Below are 20,154 nucleotides of genomic sequence, written 5' to 3'. Positions count from 1 at the left end.
TCAAATAAAGTATAGTCTAATTCACAACTTGAAACACAATATATAAATAGAAAAGTTAGAAACAAAACTCGCTCCCGTCTCCAAACACGCAGATCTCTCCCTCTCTCCCTCACACACAGCGCGACGTGGAATCGATTCGTTACAATCAGACCTATTATATACCAAGAATAACTTCAGTATGAGTACAGGGCTGTACACATATTTTGCATATTGTTAAACGAGCCAAGGCTAGCTATTATCGATATGAATCGAAAATCTGGGACCCTGATGTAAACAAGACAAACGTCTTTCTCTGGTCTGCATCCCCTTAACAATTGTGTGTATTGAGCCGTACTGTATTGTACCCATTCTGCAATCTGTTAATAAAGTTCTCATTCATTCATTCATTCAAACATAGACGATATTGAACAAGCCATAATCCACGTATTTTCAATCCAAAAGCGAGAGAGAGAGAGAGAGAGAGAGAGAGACTCACTGTTTAGTTGACACGTCCAGGGCAGGAGGGCTTGCCTTGATAAAGTAGTGTATAATCCACTGTTGATGTATTCCAGACCACTGTCCACTGTGTCCAGACTGCATCCGCCATATAGCTTGTTAGCCAAGTGTTAGCTTGTTAGCAGTTAGCAGCACCACACAACACAAGTACTTCATTCCTTTGTCCATTTCCGCTCGAACAGACTGCAAACTACCTGGCGTTCTATCGCCATGCTCTAAGACAAACTCTAACCTTAACCAACTTTGAAAGAGTGCCTAAGCTTAACAGTCTAAAGAACTTGCAGTCACGGCACGCTCTAAGACAAACAGCTGCCTGCATCTCACAACAACACAACTATCTCTACCGTACCACCAACGGACCAACCTAGGAATAAGCTAGAATTGGAACATTAGAAATTGGATTCGGCCAATCAGAGATCGTCTCTGTGAAATTCTGCTACGGAAAAAAATACTGGCGTCGGCCAATCAGAGAGCGTCTCCGCGAAATGCGGCTACAGAAATTCTTGACGCTACTGGCTAGACCGCTTCAAATCGCGCCCGGATTCCAACATAGTCATATTTCAACGCACAACGCGTTATGCACTGATTGGCTGTGACGGATACAGCGATCAAACTGTGATGCGCACTCAGAGCGCTATCGCGTCTAGCCCGGGCCGAGAAATACGAAAAAATAAAAAAAAAACGTGAGTCACTTCCTGCTCAGGAAAACGAGTGTTTTTTATTTTAGATAATAACGTTATATTGTGCATTGGAAATACAAACACTTAAAATGAGTAAATATTATTCATTTTAAACATGTTTATATTATTTATAGGGCTATAAAACAAAAAAACTAAAAAGTTTTATTTTCTTCTTCTCTGATTTAACAGCAGGTGGGGCGGCGCCACTGCCCTTCACTAGCTTCTCAAAGCACTTCATGGCTATGGAAGTGGGGGCTACAGGGCGATAGTCATTGAGGCAAGCGGGGGTGTGGATTTTTTGGGTACAGGGACAATAGTGCAATTTTTCAAACAGGTGGGGACGACAGACCAAGGACAGGTTGAATATGTCAGTGAATATTCCAGTTGGTCGGCACAGACTTTTAGGACGCAACCTGGGATGCCGTCCAGTCCTGCTGCCTTCCTACTATTCAGTTTCTTAAAAGGTCCTCCTCACCTCATGCTCTGTTAACCTCAACAGAGTCTCCATCGGCAGTGGCCTGTAGGCTGTTGTAATTTACAGCCTCAAAACGTGCATAGAAGGTATTTCGCTAATTTGCCAGGGAGACATCAGTATTCAGCATGGGGGGGGGGGGGTGCCTTTGTAGCCCGTCATCGTTCTGAGGCCCTGGCACATACCCCTGGAATCAGCCTGAAGCTCCACCTTATCCCTGTATCGCCCCTTTGCCTGGCTGTGTCACTGTTCTCCTTAAATTGTAGCACGCCACCTTGTGCTCGTCCATGTTGCCCGTCACAAGCCTGGCGTTGTAGACCGAGGTGCGTGCATTCAGAGCTTCGCGGAAAGATTTGTCTACCCAAGGCTTTTGGTTTGGGAAAACCAATTGTGGTGGAGGGGATTGCTTCTTCTACCAGAGTACCAACAAAGTCTAGCACTGTTTGTGTAATTATTTATATGGTCTGTGTTTTCACAAAACAGTCTCCAGTCTGTGCAATCGAGTGCAGCTTGGAGTGTGTTCTCCGAGTCCACAGACCAACGGGAGCACGCTTGAGACTTTGTTTATACTTTGGCATAAGAAAGATGGCGTTGCGGTCAGATTTACCTAATGGACTAAGAGCCTGTGATTTTATACCCGTCCTTAAATTGCGAGTAGCAATGATCCAATATATTCTCGCCTCTGGTGGGACAAGTCACATGCTGATAGCTAGCTAACTTTAAGATTCGCCCTGTTAAAGTCCCCCGAAAACCACAATAGCAGCATCTACGTTAGCCGTCTGGAGTTTGTTTACCTCGTCGTGAAGCTCTGAAAGCGCTGCCCCAGTGTTGGCCTGAGGAGGAATATAAACTCCGATCAAGATGACCGACGTGAATTCTCTCGGGATGAATGGACGACACTCGATGGATATATATTCCAGGTTGGCAGAGCAGTGGTACGATAGTTCCTTCACGTTCCCTGGATTGCACCAGTTGTTGTTGATCATGAAGGACACTCCACCACCCCTCGATTCTCCGGAATCCTCCGTTCTGTCCTTACGGTGAACGGCAAAGTTGTCGGCCAGCTGTATAGCATGGTCTGGCACCTCTGGCGTCAGCCAAGTCTCGGTGAAACAGAGGACGTTGCAGTCCCGAATGTCCCTCTGGAACTTGATTCTGGCTCTGATGTCGTCCAGTTTGTTTTCAATGGAATGGACGTTGGCCAGCAGGATGCTGGGGATCGGTGAGCCCGGGACCGGAGTTTGTTCCGAATGCTGGCTCTTTTCCCCCATCGTCTCCTATGCCTAGGGAAGTTGTTGTTGTTGTTGTTGTTGTTGTTGTTGTTGTTGTTGTTGTTGTTGTTGTTGTTCTGCCTGAAGATCTCTGCAGGCCATTGTTAGTCAGCGAGCCAGTGAAGAGCAGTCCAAGCAGTGGGCGACAAGTATATTGTAATCCAATGGCAATATTGTAAAGTGACTGACGGTCATATACATTAAATGCACCAGCAGTTGGTACATAAAAAACATGTAAAACTATAAAAGTGTATCAAATCAAGCACAATCTCGACAGAGCCCACAGAGAGGCGGCCGGCCAGTGGGGCGTAGGGCTGGGCGATATATCGAGTATACTCGATGTATCGTGGCTTGTTCTACGTGATGTAGTAAATTGCTATATTGTGAACATAGAGTATTAGCCGTGAGTTAGCGGCTAAAAACAAACTATCAACACGGACCGACTTGCTTTAGCGCAGCGTTTTCCTCTCATTCATTATAGACACAGACCAATGCGGACCTTCAATGATGAGCAATTGTCATTTCATTAGACACAAACCAGCTCAGACCTTCAATTGAATTGAGCAACTGGCTAACGTTAGCCTCTGTTAGCTTCTCAGCTAACGCTAAACTATCTAACTAACGTGACTCCGCGATACCATTTCAATTAGTGAGGAAATGGGGGGGGGGGGGGGATCTCTCTCTCTCTCTGAAATATTATACAATCATTAAGTCTGCTATAAGCCATTATCCCTTTGTGTGTGATTATTATTGTCTCACAGTAGTGTATATATAAAGTGTCTGTGTGTTTTAGCTAAAGTGGATAGAAAACAGTACTGTGCAAAAGTCACCCAAGAGTTTTTATATAAATGGTCTTACAGTAGATTATAATTTTTTTTATAAAAAAATAAAAAGTATTAGTATGTCAGTAGAGACAATGTCTTAGTACATTTTTAGAAACTTAATTTAATAATTTTTTAAAGTATCTTCATGGTTTAATGCAAACATATGTTGCAGGGACTATTATAATCATCGTATTGGCATGACTGTATGCATCAAAGGGTTAAATCAAGCATTTTTAAGTGCTTTAGAGTCAATGTCCAAATATCGCGATATATATCGTGTATCGTGATATAGCAAAAAAATATCGCGATATCCTTTAGAGGCCATATCGCCCAGCCCTAGTGGGGCACTATTTTAACCGACATTAAATAAATCTCGGCCCCTTAAGGGGTTAATCACCTGTACATTGTATATTGCTGTTGCACATTACTGCTACATTTGCACTCTGGTTGGAGGCCAAATGTATTTTTGTTGTACTGTACTTGTGTTGTATAATGACAAATCTAATCGAATTAATTTATCCCGCCTGGCTGGTGGTCAAATCACCGCACTTGTATGTTTTTTTTTGTATTTTTGTTGCGGTGTAGCTAGCCTGTGAGGGCCATTATCACAGCCGACCAATATTAGGTTTCACGATAATCTCGTCACATCACCCAAGCCTAGTCAGGAAGGTATGAAAGAAATATATAGCGTGCTTAACTCTTCCTTTACCTTGTGGAGCTGAGGAGATTCCTTGCGGACTCTGTGGTACTCGTCCACACACTCCAGGCACATGCCGAGGTCTTCCTCCACGGCCTGTTCGTCGTCGCTAGAGAGGGATCCATCACAGTACTTCTGCAGCAGCTCTGCAGGCCTGTCGCCCAGAGGCGTACACCAGCGGCACACGCTCATCTGCAGGGGGATATGAGGACCAAGCGATGTGAATATTGTTGGATAGAAAAATTGTCAAACTTAATTCTGACAACTTTTAATCAAAGTATGTAGGTGGATGGATTGGATCTCTGGAAACTGTGTGTGTGCACGTCCCATCTCTGGTCTTTGGAAAGACCAGATGAGGTCAAAGGAGTTTGATTAGTATTTACTGAGGATGGCCAGATAATGTTGATATTTAAACTTAAATACCGGTACCGGTGGGGCGGCTACGTGGCGTAGTGGGCAAGGCGCTCGCCACGAATGCGGAGACGCTGGACTCGCCTGTTCGAGCCCAGCGCTCCACATTGCTTTCAGTTTAGCTGGTGATGCAAGGCTTCTATCCTCACTACAGCCGACCAGTGGGAGGCATAGTCTAGCAACGTTCAAGACAGGGGAGGGGAGAATTGGAATTACGAAATTGGGATGGGAGAAAAATAGAAAAAATAAGGAGAAAAAGTGGATACAAAACATTATTTAAAAAGTTAAGTAAAAACTTTTTTTTATTCCGGGACAATGAAATGTTCCGTTTCGTCCTCTTCATCACTCGTGTTTGTGGCCATCTTCTGTAGCTTCACTTGTCACTCTGTCTATTCTTCTGATAGCAGGTGTTTAATCAAAGATCCCCACTTTCTAGTCATGCAATGGACCAATCAGCATGGGTATGGGCAGGTTCACTTTCCATTGATGGGGATTTGATTGGCTGTTTTAAAATAATGTGCGGCTGCAGGATTAATAACATTAACGTTAGTTCGGCCAGAGAAACAAATATACAAATTAAAATTGTTGGACCTGCGAGATTTGTACTTTGTAGGTCTTAAATGTAAGGAGTAAAAAAAAATTATTTTTCTCTGAAATGTAATTGAGTAAAAGTACAAGTATACAAACCTAATTAATACTTGAGTAAAGTGCAAATCCCTCAAAACAGTACTTAAGTATTGTAACGAGTACAATGGCTGATTGATTGAAAACTTTAATTAACAGATTGCAGAATGGGTACAGTACAGCTCAATACTCACAATTATTAAGGGGATGCAGCCAGAGAAAGACTTTCGTCTTGTTTACATCAGGGTCCTCCATTTTCAATTCATAATGACATTTATGACATACACAATATACAGATATAAAAATCGAATCTAATCATCTATGACAAATAAGACTGTTCAATTACTTTATCTAAATCCAATCAATATTCCTAATGCCTAAATATACAGCTAAGCCCCATTGTATTCCGAAATGTAGACTTTAACAGTGTAGGCAACTAAGCCAATAGAAATAAGGTATAACTCATGAGTGCTTTGGCTCCTATAGGAGTCCTTGAGCTTTTAGTTTGTTTTAGTATATTACGCTACATTTAATTAATGTCATTATCAGCTTTTCTGCACTCCCTGCAAGAAGAATCACATATTAGTGGTTTCTCATGAGTGGGATTCATCCAAAAACTGAGATAAGAGTGTTCTTCATTACTGGAAGAGATTCACTCGGAGGCGCTTTAACAATGGATCACTAGAAGGCTTGCCAGGGGCAAGGTCATCTCTTTAGACTGAGGAATTTAATACAAATACTTCAGTTGCTTGAAGGTATTAACCGCCCCCCGGAACAGTCAGTTTGTCCGTTTTCCAAACACCCCACCCCAATCTAAACTAATCATGACATTTATGACATACAGATATGCAGTACTGTTACATTTGTGAAATACAGGATATGCAAATATGCGGTACTGTTAAACAGAGATCCTAACAGTAAATATATACATACGAGGGGGAGGGAACTGTACATTCTGTGGGTGAGTGGGAGGGGGGTTCAGACATTTACGGGGGGCAGTTTCGAATTGCTGCCTCCCGTAGGTGCTCTTTGAGAGCGGTTTTGAAGGTGGGTAGGGATTCACATTTTTTTACGGCTGTGGGTATGGTGTTCCACATTGATGTTGCATAATTGCGAAACGTGTTAGACCCTCGTTTGTGCCGAATCTGGGTTGAACATGATTTGTGGAACTCCCTCTGGTGTTGTGGTCGTGGTATTCACTGACCTTTGGGAAGTATTTCGACATGTACATGGGTACCTTTGTGGTGTAGTGCATCTTGTAGACCAGGCCCATTGCAAGTTGCTGTACTCTGTCGTCTACTCTAAGCCATACTAGGTAGTCAAAGTGGGCAGGGGTGAGGTGGGTTCTAGGAGTAAGGTCAAGCAGTAGTCTGACCAGTTTGTTTTGTGATGTTTGTAATCTTGTTTTTAGCACCTTTGAGGTGCTTTGGTACCATGAGGTGCAAGCATAGTCGTAGTACCCTTGAATGAGTGCTCCTGCCAGAGTCTTCAGGGTATTCTTGTTTACCAGAGAGGAGATCCGGTACAAGAATCTTCATTTTGTCACAGGAAAGATTAGCCTCTAGTATGGAACCTAGGTATATAATTTAATCTTTCCTTGTGACAATATTATCACCCACTGTAACTGAGAAGCCGTCGGTCTTGCTGAGCTTGTTATTTGATCCAAAGAGAATGGACTCTGTTTTACCCAGGTGTGATCGTTTGTTATCGGCGAGCCATATGCAGATTTTGCCGAGTTCAGAGCTGAGGGTTTTTTCAACCTGTAACTTGTTCCTGTCATTGATTGATTGAATTGATTAATTGAAAACTGTATTAACAGATTGCAGAATGGGTACAATACAGTACAGCTCAATACACACAATTGTTAAGGGGATGCAGACCAGAGAAAGACTTTAGTCTTGTTTACATCAGGGTCCCCCAGCAGGGCTGAGTCGTCCACGAACAGGAACAAGTTGCAGACACAAGCTGACGACATGTCATCGTAATATGCTAGTGCTAGTATCGTTAGCTGTCAGAGCTAAAGTAAACTAAGCCAACCGACGACAGTAGATCGAGCTAACGTTAGCCACCAGATGCTCTAAAGTTAACTAAAGCTAACCGGCTGCCAGCCAAAGTAAACTAAGCTTTAACCGACATTAATACATTGAGCTAACCGTAACGTTAGCTAGCGACGTGTAAGTCCATGCTGCACAGCAAACAACGTTACATTATAATAGAACGTTGCCATGATAAGTAACGCTACCTGGCGTGATGCGTTTGTAACTTTGGACAGCTAACGTCAACGTTATCAACCAATGCAATGACTCCCATAGATATATATATATATTACTCCAGCACTATAGTTACGCCGTAGTTAGTTAGCGCACGGCTATCACCGTCTGATGTTGTTCATGTGTTGCCACCAAACTCACCGTATGTAGTTAAAGTAACGGTTAGCGTTAGTTCCAACGGTTAATTCCAAATGCATTTCTGATTCTCAGCAGTTCAACGGGTAACAGCTTGGTATGTAGGGGTTTCCCGCAGCAGAACCTCTGAAGGCTAGAATACTAGAACACTACTCTTAGTTCCTCCACGTCTCTCTCTCGCGTTGCCTGGCTCACACCGACTCACCGAGATCAACAAAGGCATGCGCACTACCTAAAAGTTGTTATGCGCGCGCAATTGGTTGGTGTCGAGCCCGTGACCGGAAGTGATACACGCATGGCAATATTTAGGAGTAGGGTAGGGGTGGTAGGCGTGATTACACAAACAAGCCGCATTTCTCGGAGACGCTCTCTGATTGGCCGTCTTGGCCGACGCCTGTTTCTACACTGGTTAAGCTTAGGCACTCTTCGAATTAGGTTAAGGTTAGAGTTTGTCCTTAGAGCGTGACGGCAAGTTCTTTCGACGGTTAAGCTTAGGCACTCTTTCGAAGTTGGTTAAGGTTAGAGTTTGTCTTAGAGCAGGGCGATAGAACGCCAGGCAGTTTGCAGGCTGTTTGACGTGGAAATGGGCAAAGACACAGCTCGTCACGGATTGGCCAAACGCGTCAGTGGCCAATCAGAGAGCGTCAGTCAGTGCCAATCAGAGAGCGTCTCGTGGAAATGCGGCTTGTTTGTGTAATCACGCGGGTGGTAGGGTCCAGCTGCAGCGCCGGAGAATCCTCTCAAGGGGCAAGCCTGTGGCAGCCACGAACCTATAGAAGCAGCTCGGAGGTGCGCTGTTTTAAGTGAGCGTGTGTTCTTGGATTGATTGATTGATTGATTGATTGATTGAAAATTGTATTAATGTTGTGAGTGTAATTTCACATTCTCCTCATTTGTGAGTCAGGCTTATGGCGTTCTACAAAACACTGCACCCATTCATTAGGCTTTATAAGGTTTGCAACAGTCGAAGGTCAGCGTGTTCCGAAGGGCCCCTTTATGGGGGTAGATTTCTATCAAAAAATAAACAATGTTTCCATCTTCCAAATGACCATATAAAGCCTGACAGTCTCTTATCGGGATCGCACTCCCTCGCATCGCTCTGCTACAGCCACGCCAGGCCCAGGACAGTGAGAGAGTCTGAGGGTATCCGTCTGTCTGCACCGGCGGGACAGGCCAGCGTCCTCCCGGCATTTCACGCAAACGTCACTGCAATCAGGGATAAATAAGCAGGAGAGGAGCCGTCTGAATATTTCATTGTGTGTGTGTGTGTGTGTGTGTTTGATTGATTGAAACGTTTATTAACAGATTGCAGAATGGGTACAGTCAGGCCCGGACTGGCCATCGGGAGCACCGGGAGTTTTTCCGGTGGCCTGGCCTGCACAGATAAAAAAATATATATATATAAAAAAAAAAAAATTATATATTTTTTTTATTATAATTTTATTTATTTTTTGCCAGGCCATTGTTTCTAGTTGTGGCGGCGGCGCGGCGCGATCGTTTTTAGATAACCAGGATTTCACTGTCTGCGACAGAGTTGGAGAACTATCTGACTCTCTCTCCCTCACGCGGACACACACACACAATGGAGCCGTGCTGCCGCTTGTGATTGGTGGAGGCGGGACCAGCCGATACAACTGATTGACAGTGGAGGCGGCGAATGGAATGGCAGATGGCACACTCCCAAAAGGAGTTGTTAAATCTGACATTACAAAAAACAATATGTGGTGGTTATGATTGGGGCTTAAGTTAAATAAACAATTTATGAAAGAGAGAGTCAAAATAATTCCAAGATAATTCAAAGATTACACACCTTTGCCACATTGGCTACAAACATAATCACTGCAAAGTTATCAAACAAATAAGAATCTGATCAGACACAAGGGTTAAGTTGTTGTTCCCTTTCTAATTTCATCTAGTCTAGTTAATGTGATCAATATTATTTGACAATTGATGCTTTTTGTTGGAAATTTCAGTCAGTGAGCTCATACTTTGAGCTAATTTTATAGTTAAAATGATTGAGACAACGCAATCTTCTGTCTTCGTTGTGCATGCATGCGTGTGCTCACCACACGTGATACATGTGTCACTATTCTGGCAGTGGCTACTGTTATTATAGTATTGTAATGAAAGGTCTGTTATTTAATGTTTGTGTAAAGGGCTATTTTAACTGTTGATGGGTAGTGCATCAGTAAAGTGAATATGGTATTGTGCTCTTGACTTGTTTGAATAGGTGGAGAGAGTGGTTAACTGTATTATAATAGTAAATAGAAAAATATGTTGTGCTCTTGCTTTTTTCTTTTTGAAGGTGGAGAGAGTACCATTGCTAGTGCCACAACAGTTTGGTTGGTGTCGAGCCGTGTCTCTACATTTCGTAGCCGCATTTCTGCAGACCCCTCTCTGATTGGTTGAACTCCATTTCTGCAGACCCCTCTCTGATTGGTTGAGCGAAGCCCCTCTCTGATTGGTTGAGCGTCATGGTACAGTTCGCGTAAGTGGGGAGTGTAAACAAGTTGAACGCGTCGCGTGAAATAACATTATGTGAATAAACCTATAACGTTACAATGTACAGTTTCTGATTAACCCAGTTCTGTATCATAGTCGGTTCCACTCGGCGTCACTCATGCACTGTCCTTGCACACGTGCACGCGCACTGAATAAAGACCACAATGTACCTTTAATCCCAATATTTGTCTGACCACACCCCCATCAGCTCACCTACATAAGCAGGTGTGTGGTCACCTGCTCTCCTCCTTTCTCGCTTTCACCACAAGGAAGTGCCTCGGTAGATCCCCACTTGACGTGATGTGATGGTAGGAGAAGAGTTGGAAAACAAGCGATACGTTGACATCATATCTTTATTTTCTCTCTCACTATATTTGAGAAAATACGGCGATATTGTCTTTGTACTGGAGTGTCTGGAAGATGATGATCATTCTAAAAATCCTCCACCGGTTTTCGTATTGGGAGTTCGCGCCGCTACATGCCTTCCAACTGCAGTCCTTGCTGTGTACTGGTTGCGGTAAAGGCACAGCTGGACTGTAGGACGCGCCGCTGTTGTGAGAAGCGGTGGGTTCCAGGTTTGGTGAGTAATGTTTTTGCTGGCGAGCTCCACTTGTCTGTTAGTGCTATGGGGGCTAGTTGACAATGTTTATGAAAACCGGCCCCAGACTAGGGTCCTTTGTTCAGCCTCTTAGGCGACGGCAGACCTTGGTCTGAAGCCCATTATAGTTAACTAGTGGGCCACGACCAATAACACTGGTGATCCCTGTGTTTTCTGGACGAGTGGATGTTTCTCTGTCACCGTGAGGCCCCTTCTTTCATATACAAATGAGAGTATTCCCTCACGAGGAAATATGGGCATGGATGTTCGTTAGCGGAAGATCTGTGTTCAAGTCAGCTACAGCCCATGGGAATTGTGCTGGCCCCGCCAGGTGTTGGTAAAATCACCGTTGTGAAACTGTGTTAACATTTCGTTTCTCTTCTCTCTTAAACAGTGAGGAGGGTTTCAGAACGGCGGCCTGTCTGAGTGATTGTTATATCATTGTGTACACGTTCAGGTGATAGCTGCTTAGCTTACGTGCTAGTGGTGGCCTACTGTTAGCCAGTCAGCTGTTAGCTGCGGCGCTGGCCTGTTGTGATCACTAGGCTAGGAAACGTTAGCTTGCGTGCTAGTCGTGGCCTACCTAGGCTAGGCTAGGAAACGTTAGCTTGCTGCTATCGGCCGAGGGCGGCCGTTAGCTTAATGCTACACTGTTGAACGTGCTTTGATTATAACATGTTTTAAACACTCTTGACTACGATGTCATCTTTGACAGAGGATGTTCGTCGAACCTGCCCTGAGCCAGGACGGCAAGGACTGCGTCAACAAGGGGGACCGTAGCGGCGGGATGGAGCGGTGGGACCGACTATGAACGGCTGTGTTTACTACGGTGCCTTGTTAGAGACTGCAGTTTCGCTTGATCTGTGCTCAAGGTAGGCAAGGTCTGACCAGACCTTGAGCACTTCTTCTTGCTTTCCCTTCTAAATGTTTTGTAAATAACGATGTTTTCCAAAACGAGTGTTGCTGCACTACATTTAGCATACGATGCGAGTTATGTGTGAATTGTCTTGTCACTGGTATTTAGCTTCTCCATGCAAATCGGGTTGTTTGTTACAGATGTGAAAATGATCTGGTTTGTTGTGTTGAGAAACATCATGTGTGTTTATGTACTGTGTACTCACAACTAAGGGGGTTAAACTAACCTATAAAGCTATGCTTAGTGACATATGAGTAAAGAATGATTCTTTTCTCAGCCTGTAATGACAATGAACAGTGTGTTCACATATTAACAGGTTTACCTGTTCAACTGGCCGTATTAAGGGTAAAGTAGGAGGGTTGTGTTTTCCCCCCGGTTCCCTGGGGACTTCTTCATCCTCCTCTCAGACATGTTGTTACACTACATTGTGTCACTGTTGGGTAGGGATACGATGTAACCCTTAGCTTGATTGCTGAGGTTGTGCTAAAACTGCTTGAGAAACTTTATTTTCCTAAAAGAAAAGATTGTTTGGTCGCTTTTCGTGTGTGCTTAGCAAGGCCTGTGGCCGATACTAATCGAGAATTATGTATTCTCTCATTATGAAAAACGGCATTCCTCTGTAGAGTGTTTTTGCCATTTTTTGTAGGTGATGATGGGTTGTGTGTGTCATGTGACCTACAACTGGGTTGGGCTGGCCACAGAAGCACATGTGTAAGTTTGGTACCGGGGCTCTTGGAGAGCCCTCTCTGTTCTGTGTTTTTTCCTTAGTAAAAATCAGATAGCAGGTTAGCACATGCGCTTCATGGAGCTGACTATGACTGTGTCATACTCTCTTTTTGTCATTACATCGTATCATGGGTGTGGGGTCGTAAAGGGGTGAACTGGTAACCTTTCCTCCCCCTTGTTTCTGTTGGTCAGGGGTAAACCCACCTGTCCTTCAAGGTTCCTGTCACGTTGCGGTTCGGCACGTTACAGGGTGAGGGGGGGGGGGAGGGAGTTTCCTGGTCCCACGCCCTGGAATATTGGGCGTGTGCACCGCAGAAATTCCCACGCCATAGAGTACGTCACTGTGCGCGTCTCTGTTGGTAGGACTTCCGTGTGCTGTTCAGGTCCATGTGATGGATCTGTTTCGGGGGGTGGTCAGGGCTCCTCCTCACGAAGCTCCTATTCGGGCCTTCTGTGAGTTGGGACTCTCCTTCCATGTGAGGGAGCCTCCTCAGAGTACAGAGCCTCCTCCTCAGATTGATAAGGTGAGTGGAACCTCAAGAAGGAGTCCTACTCTATTGTGTGTGTATTCGATTCAATTCGATTATTGAGTGTGTATGGGTTCAGGGCCTCCTCCCCGGAGAGCCCTAAAACCTAACTTTTACATGGCTCAAGGTGCAATATATTCTTTTCAATCTGTACAGCTTGCGTGGGAAGTCTCTCTGGGGATTTCCGTCTCCTCTCTATGGGAGGGTGGTGGAATGTAAAAATGTAAACAATTTTTACCCCCAGCTGTGTAGACTGGGATACATACTGGTGCTTCCTTCTTTTCTTTTAAAAATAGTTGGAGTTAGGAAGTATCACACCCCTCTTGTTGTTCCCCTGGGCGCCTTGGGGATTCAATAACAGGTCTAAATAGCCTGTTCATTGATGTGGTTGTGTCCCGACGCACGCATAGTGCTAGCTCGGGGTGTTCTGTAATCAGGCGACTGACTGGCACGCCTTGGTTGCTTGGGGTTAAAACGGCGTTTTTATAAAGCAACTGGGATGGAGGTTTTTTCCTCTTCCGACGACCTGTTTTGGTTGTCGACGGATTCTCGTTCATATCTGGGGGATGATGACGGAATGGATCTGAACATATGTAGAGGGGTCTCACGCCCTGGGGGTGGGCCACCGGGGGCGGTTCGCCCTGAACGTCTGGGTGGCGCCTTCTTTTCATGTTTAAGATCAACACGCATATCTGCCCCTTCTCCTGGAGTAGGCATGTCGGCGTGGTTAGGGCACGGGACTGGTTCTGGTCACGCTGGTCCGGATCAGTTGAACCCGTTGTCCGCCGGGGATGCAGATCTGCTGTTCTGGTACCCTGAGGGACTTGGGCTTTTTTCAGGGGGAAAAAATGCCAGGTCGGTCCGGGTGTCACAGGGTTAAGCGCTATGGAGACCCTGGTTGGGTAAATTTTTTACTCAGCACTGTCGTAATGGCTTACGGCCATGCCAACCTGTACACGCTCGATCTCGTCAGATCTCGGCCGCTACACAGGTTGGTCCTGGTTAGTACTTGGTTGGGAGACCGCCTGGGAATACCAAGTACGGTGTGCTTGGGGCTGGTTCTCCATTCTTTTTCACTCCTCTCTCACGCATGGCGAAGAGGGGCCTGTTGGGGTGGTCTTTGACCTCCTCTGGTGACCCTGTGCTTCCCATATCGCCGGGCACGGTCCGAAGTAATGTTTCGTCGACCCGTAGGCCTGGGTTAACCCTTTTTTGAAAACTGAAACACTTGTACTGCGGTATAGCCGGTGTATACCCGCAGGTGTGTTTTGGAGTTTTTTCTTGAGGGGTTATAGGAACAACCACCGCATTGGGTAACACCAAGGTGGTTGATTCCCTGGTGTGTTGGAGCAGTGTCAACTCCAGGGTTCACCGGTTGAGGGTGCCCCTGCACGTTCATGACGTCTGCCAATCGTGTCAGCCTTCTCTGCCTCAACCCCTCTGGGTGGGTTTTTTTTAAATGGAGGCTTGGTCATGCAACAACGCCAGCATACGCCCTTTCCGCCGGCGCGGCTGTGTTCAGCTGTCCCCTCTGGCGCCTGTCTCGTCCGCAGTCTCCAGGCTAGGGTTAACAGCCTGTTGCCTGGTTTTTCCCCGGTGCGCTGCCTGCTTCCGTTGGTTAACCTTTTTTGTGTGCTTACGGCCATGCTGACTGCCTGTTCTGCAGGGTCAGTGTGCCAGGCGGTGGACTATTGGGGGGACAGGGCCCGCTCGGCTGAGGGGCCTTTGTCCGAATACGCTGGCGATGTGGGGGGCGGGGTCACTAAGTGCCCACCTGGTGGGGTCTTGATGCTGGCATCATGGACTTCTCCGGGCCCCCGTTCCAGGGGGTCCAGTCCCTTTGGTGGGTCTGGGCCTTCCTTCGCGCTCCGCTGCTACGGCCTTGCCACAGGGTTGGGTTTGCCCTTGACCCCGTGATTCTGGGGGCAGTAACGAGGTTGTTCCCTCCGTTCGTTCCCGGGTGGCATGCATGGTCACTAAACACAAAGAAAACTAAAGTAATGATCATTGAAAAAACACCAGGAACTGTTTGTAAAATACAGGTGGATGGAGAAAAACTTGAACAAGTGAAGGAGTACATGTACCTTGGAAGCTGGATCAGTGAAGGTGGAAGAGCTAACATGGACATTAAGAGAAGAACCGGAATTGCAAAGGGCGCATTCTGGAACCATAAAGAATTATTGAGAAGAAACATAAGTTGGAAAACGAAGACCAGGATTTTGGAAACGTATGTTATGTCAGTCTTTTCATACGGAGCAGAAGCATGGACGCTGAATGAAGAGGCAAAGAGGATGATAGACTCTTTTGAAATGTGGACACTGAGGAAGATGCTGAAGATAACATGGAAGGATAAGATCAAGAATGAGGAGGTACTGAGAAGAGCGGATATGCAAGGGGGACAGCTGCTGGAGAGGTTGAAAAAGAGAAAGATGGAGTTGTGCGGGCATGTTCTGAGAGGATCCAGCGGGGAGATGTTCAAGAAGGTGGTGATGGGGAAGGTGGATGGAAAGAGAGGAAGTGGAAGACCAAGAAGAGGCTGGGTAGACGATGTCTGTGATTGGAGTGGAGTGAGAGGCGGAGTCACGGAGTTGGAGAGAAGAAGTGGGGACAGAATGGGTTGGAGAGTGATAGGCAACCTTCGGAACGAAGAAGCCACCTAATGATGATGATGATGCGGGTTGTGCGTGTGTGTAGTCGTGGGGTCAGGCCACGGTCTGCTCACCCTGTGCGTTGAGTTGCTTGAGTGCCTCTTCGCACGGTCGGGTCCGTCGCCCTCCCGGGAAACCTCCAATAGGGGGGGTGCCCTCCATTAGGGGGGGTCGGGGGGGCTCGGCCCTCCCTGTTCTGATGGTTGTGGGGGGCTTTCGGCGGGGTATATTTGTCGACCGGTGGCTCTGCTCGGCCTCCCTATGTGCATGAGTGACGCCGAGCGGAACCGACTATGATACAGAACGTTAGGTTATGACTATAACCAAGTTCTGTTAATAGTGGTGACGCTCGGCGTCCGACGCCGCTGCAGCCCTTGATCTCACCTTGTGGTGAAAGCTTGGGAAGGAGAGCAGGTGACCACACACCTGCTTATGTAGGTGAGCTGATGGGGGTGTGGTCAGACAAATATTGGGATTAAAGGTACATTGTGGTCTTTATTCAGTGCGCGTGCACGTGTGCGAGGACAGTGCATGAGTGACGCCGAGCGTCACCACTATTAACAGAACTTGGTTATAGTCATAACCTAACGTTAATGCTTTAGACAGTTACAATGTAACATTTAGATTAACACAGTTAATGCCTAACTAGACAGTTACAATATAACATTTAGATTAACACAGTTAATGCCTAACTAGACAGTTACAATATAACATTTAGATTAATTAACCCAGTTAATGCCTTAAGAGAGAGAGGCTTATGGGGGTAGATTTCTATCAAAAATAAACAAACGCAAAAGTAGAATCCACAATCGTAAAAACTATCCACACACACACACCTCAGAATCCACAATCATAAAAACGATCCACACAAACACACCTCTCAATTTGTGTTTCATAAATCATAAAAACACGCTTGATTTGTTTATATTTACCTACGGAATTCTAAAAACAGCTTGATCTGCTTAGATTTACGTACGGAATTCTAAGGACACACTTGATCAACTTGGAGTTACGTACGGAATTTTGAGACAAATATTTCGCTGTTTTCCCCGTGGGGATTCGTGTGTGATGCTTCTTCTTCTTAGAGGTCCATCAAAAATAAACAAACGCAGAAGTAGAATCCACAATCGTAAAAACGATCCACACAAACACACCTCTCAATTTGTGTTTCATAAATCATAACACGCTTGATTTGTTTATATTTACGTACGGAATTCTAAAAACAGCTTGATCTGCTTGGAGTTACCGACGGAATTTTAAGCAGTGGTGCAGTCCTAATATGGGAACTGGTAACACGCCACGTGCACGCGCACGTGCGGGTACGTGCATGCGCACATAACTGATTTATACACACACGCACGCACACACACACTCACACACACAAGCGCATATACGCAAGTGCAATCTTTCTATCATACAAGCTCTTCTTGCTCTCTATTTGTGTGAATGTGCGCGTGGAAAGCTGGCGCGCAGCACAGACGCTTGATTCAATATCATAACATAAGCAGGTAGACCCCCATCACGAATTCCGAGCCACATTAGTATTCACCTCCACTGCCTGTGTCACACAGAATGAAGGGGGAGATGCATTCAGATAGCCAACACCCAGACACTTAGTCTACCTGCGCTTTTTGTTATGTAAAACGGTGGCCGAGTACTAGTCACAACGAATGGATACAGCCAGGGACGCGGGAAGGGGGGGTGCGGGGGGTGCTGCAGCACCCCCTCTCAATTATTGCAAAAAAAAAAATATATATATATATATATATATATATATAATTTTTTATTTTATTTTTTTTTATGGTAGTATTTATATATTTGTATATACTGTAACTGTATAACTGTAACACTGTATATTATAAGTTTATCCTGCTCAAAGCACGTCACCATTTTAATATTGTGTGTATTGAGCCGTACTGTATTGTAGCCATTCTCCAATCTGTTAAATAAAGTTTTCATTCATTCATTACACTACTGTATGTACACAATCATACGTGTAAAACCGAGTAGATTTTCGAGTGATGACAGACTGTCACAGATTGAATGACAGGTGAAACAACTAATTGTATTCACCTCCCGTCTCCCGCCCTTCCCACGCGCCACGAACCACTGAGCTAATGTGATACAGTGCTTGCGCAGTCAGTCGATTTGAGCTAGTAGTCAGACTTTGCTAGCACAGAATGTCTCACTCGCAGAAAAGAAAAATATCAGATTTATTTTCGAAACGTCCTGCCGGTCCCAGTGACAGTCCCACTAAATCTGATAAACGTCAGAGAGAGACAGAGACGACAGGTTCAGCCTCAGCATCAGGTATTGAAGAGTTAACTGAGTCTGTTCCCCTATACCCCCCCTCGGGCGCCAGGGGCTTCCACTGAGGGGTGATGCAAATAGGGATGGGGTGTTATGGCAGCTCATGATGGAAAGAGTGCGCACCGAGTCTGATCCCGAGTTGAAGAATTGGCTCCAAAAGAGAGACAACTGGATGTCCAACAACATCCAAAACAAAATCTTACAGCTGCTTGCCCATGATATTCAGCGACAAATTAGAGGCAAAGCATCCAAAAGCCCAATCTTTGGCTTGAGCGCTGACGGAACCACTGATGTCACTCACTGGAAAAGAACAATTCTCGTGTAATATACAGTTAGCCGATGACAACTTGGAAGCTCAGAACTTCTTTTGGGGTTTTTACAATGCCCGGCCCAGACACAACAGCCGAGACGCTGTTTTTGTGTATAAAATACTTTTACGCCTCGACCTGCCCATGGAGAGGCTGATAGGATACTGTTTTGACGGGGCCAGCAACATGTCTGGGGGGTACAGGCTAGACCAGGGGTTCCCAAATTTTTCAGGCCGCGACCCAAAAAAAACGGTGTCAGAGAGCCGCGACCCCCATTATTATAGGAGGTAAAAAAAAATTATTTTAAATGGAAATGTATGGTTGAAACATGCAAACGTTCAAACGCACACACACTAATAAGCATTGGAGGCTTTTAACCAGGGCCGGACTGGGGAAATCATTCAGGCCAGGAAATATAGCCCCAGTCAGGCCACTTTTTAAGCAGGGGGTCTGGGGGTCCCCCACCAGGATTTTTTTTGTTACAAAGACTTAATTTCCTGCATTCTGGTGCAGGCATTTTTTTTTATTTGTACCCTTTAAATGCCAGTGTTTGTGATGGCATCACAACTTATTGTTAAAAAACAGGCTAGCATATGTATGATTAGCAACAACACAGGTTTTTTGTAATTGATAAATACAATATTTTATTCAACTTCAGCCCTGATCATAACACCACATATTCATTTTATAATTCTAACCCTTTAAATGCCAGTGTGTGTGATGGCATATATTTGCAATATATCAAATGCAAAGTAAATTTTTCTGGGGGGGATTATTACAGGCTAGCATGTGTCAATGATTAGCAGTTTTTCGTAAGGATCCCGCCTCCACCAATCACATGCGGCTCCCTTTGTGTGTGTGTGAGAGCAAGAGAGAGAGAGAGAGAGATAGTTCTCCAACTTGTGTGAGTTGCAGTGATCTCCTGGTTGTTCCCCATCTAGGTTATCTAACTATTGCGCTGGTGCAAATAGAAACACTGGCCTGGCCTGCTTCTAAGTTCAGTGGCCTGACCGCAAAAAAAAAAAAAAAAAAAAAAAATTCATCTGGCGACCCCCCAGCACCCCCTGCCGTTTTATAGTTCCCGCGGCCCTGGATACAGCGGGTTTTTGTGTGTGCGTACACGCGAGTACACATCCGTGCGCGATCGCGCGTACTTCTGCCTCAGTGATCTGGTAACAAGGTGTGTAACCGGGTGTGACCGCGACTGTACCACTGATTTTAAGGACACGTTTGATCTGCTTGGAGTTACGGACAGAATTTTGAGACAAATATTCCACTGTTTTCCCCGGCGGGGATTCGTGTGTGAAGCTTCTTCTTCTTCGGCGCTACCGAACACGGCCCGAGGTGTCTCTGGCTCATGAGCGCTACCAGTGGCCAAAATCGCACATTATCTTTAGCCATCATTAGGCATCAACATTTCATTATGAAAATGAATGCTCAAAGTATATATAGTACCATTTTGAAGATAACAAATAGGGCTTTCAAATGATATAAAATATCTGTATGATTATCATGATTATTATTATTAATATCTTTCATATTTGATACAGAAATTATTACAAAAATCTTGTCCGGGGCCACCACATTTCAACAAACTGCATTTTCAACCACTTTACTGACAAGCTAGCAGGAAACTTAGATGGTAAGGGATATAGACAATTATGTGGGCAATATAGAACAGCTGACAGATTAGAAATATAATTTATTGTTCAAAAGTTATGATAATTATAGTGATAGTAA

General features: G+C 45.1%; 1 protein-coding gene across 2 annotated transcripts in view; it reads right to left on the bottom strand.

Moving 5' to 3' along the window:
- Positions 1 to 20,154, bottom strand: part of setx (senataxin) — a 139,158-nt gene that overhangs the window by 101,859 nt on the left and 17,145 nt on the right. Inside the window, exons 1-2 of one of the 2 annotated variants that reach the window (XM_084325203.1) lie at positions 7,886 to 7,993; positions 4,452 to 4,631 (exon numbers count right to left, since the gene is read on the bottom strand). In XM_084325203.1, the coding sequence (XP_084181329.1) occupies positions 4,452 to 4,631 (180 nt within the window). In that variant the 5' untranslated portion in view covers positions 7,886 to 7,993. Of the gene's footprint in view, positions 1 to 4,451; positions 4,632 to 7,885; positions 7,994 to 20,154 lie in introns of those variants that run through there. The other variant, XM_084325202.1, reaches the window with a different exon arrangement.

The sequence above is a fragment of the Notolepis coatsorum genome, assembly GCF_963971535.1.
Source record: "Notolepis coatsorum genome assembly, chromosome: 11".
NCBI classification, from domain to species: domain Eukaryota; kingdom Metazoa; phylum Chordata; class Actinopteri; order Aulopiformes; family Paralepididae; genus Notolepis; species Notolepis coatsorum.
Note: the sequence above shows the minus strand (reverse complement) of the source record. Positions and strands in the feature narration are given on the sequence as shown.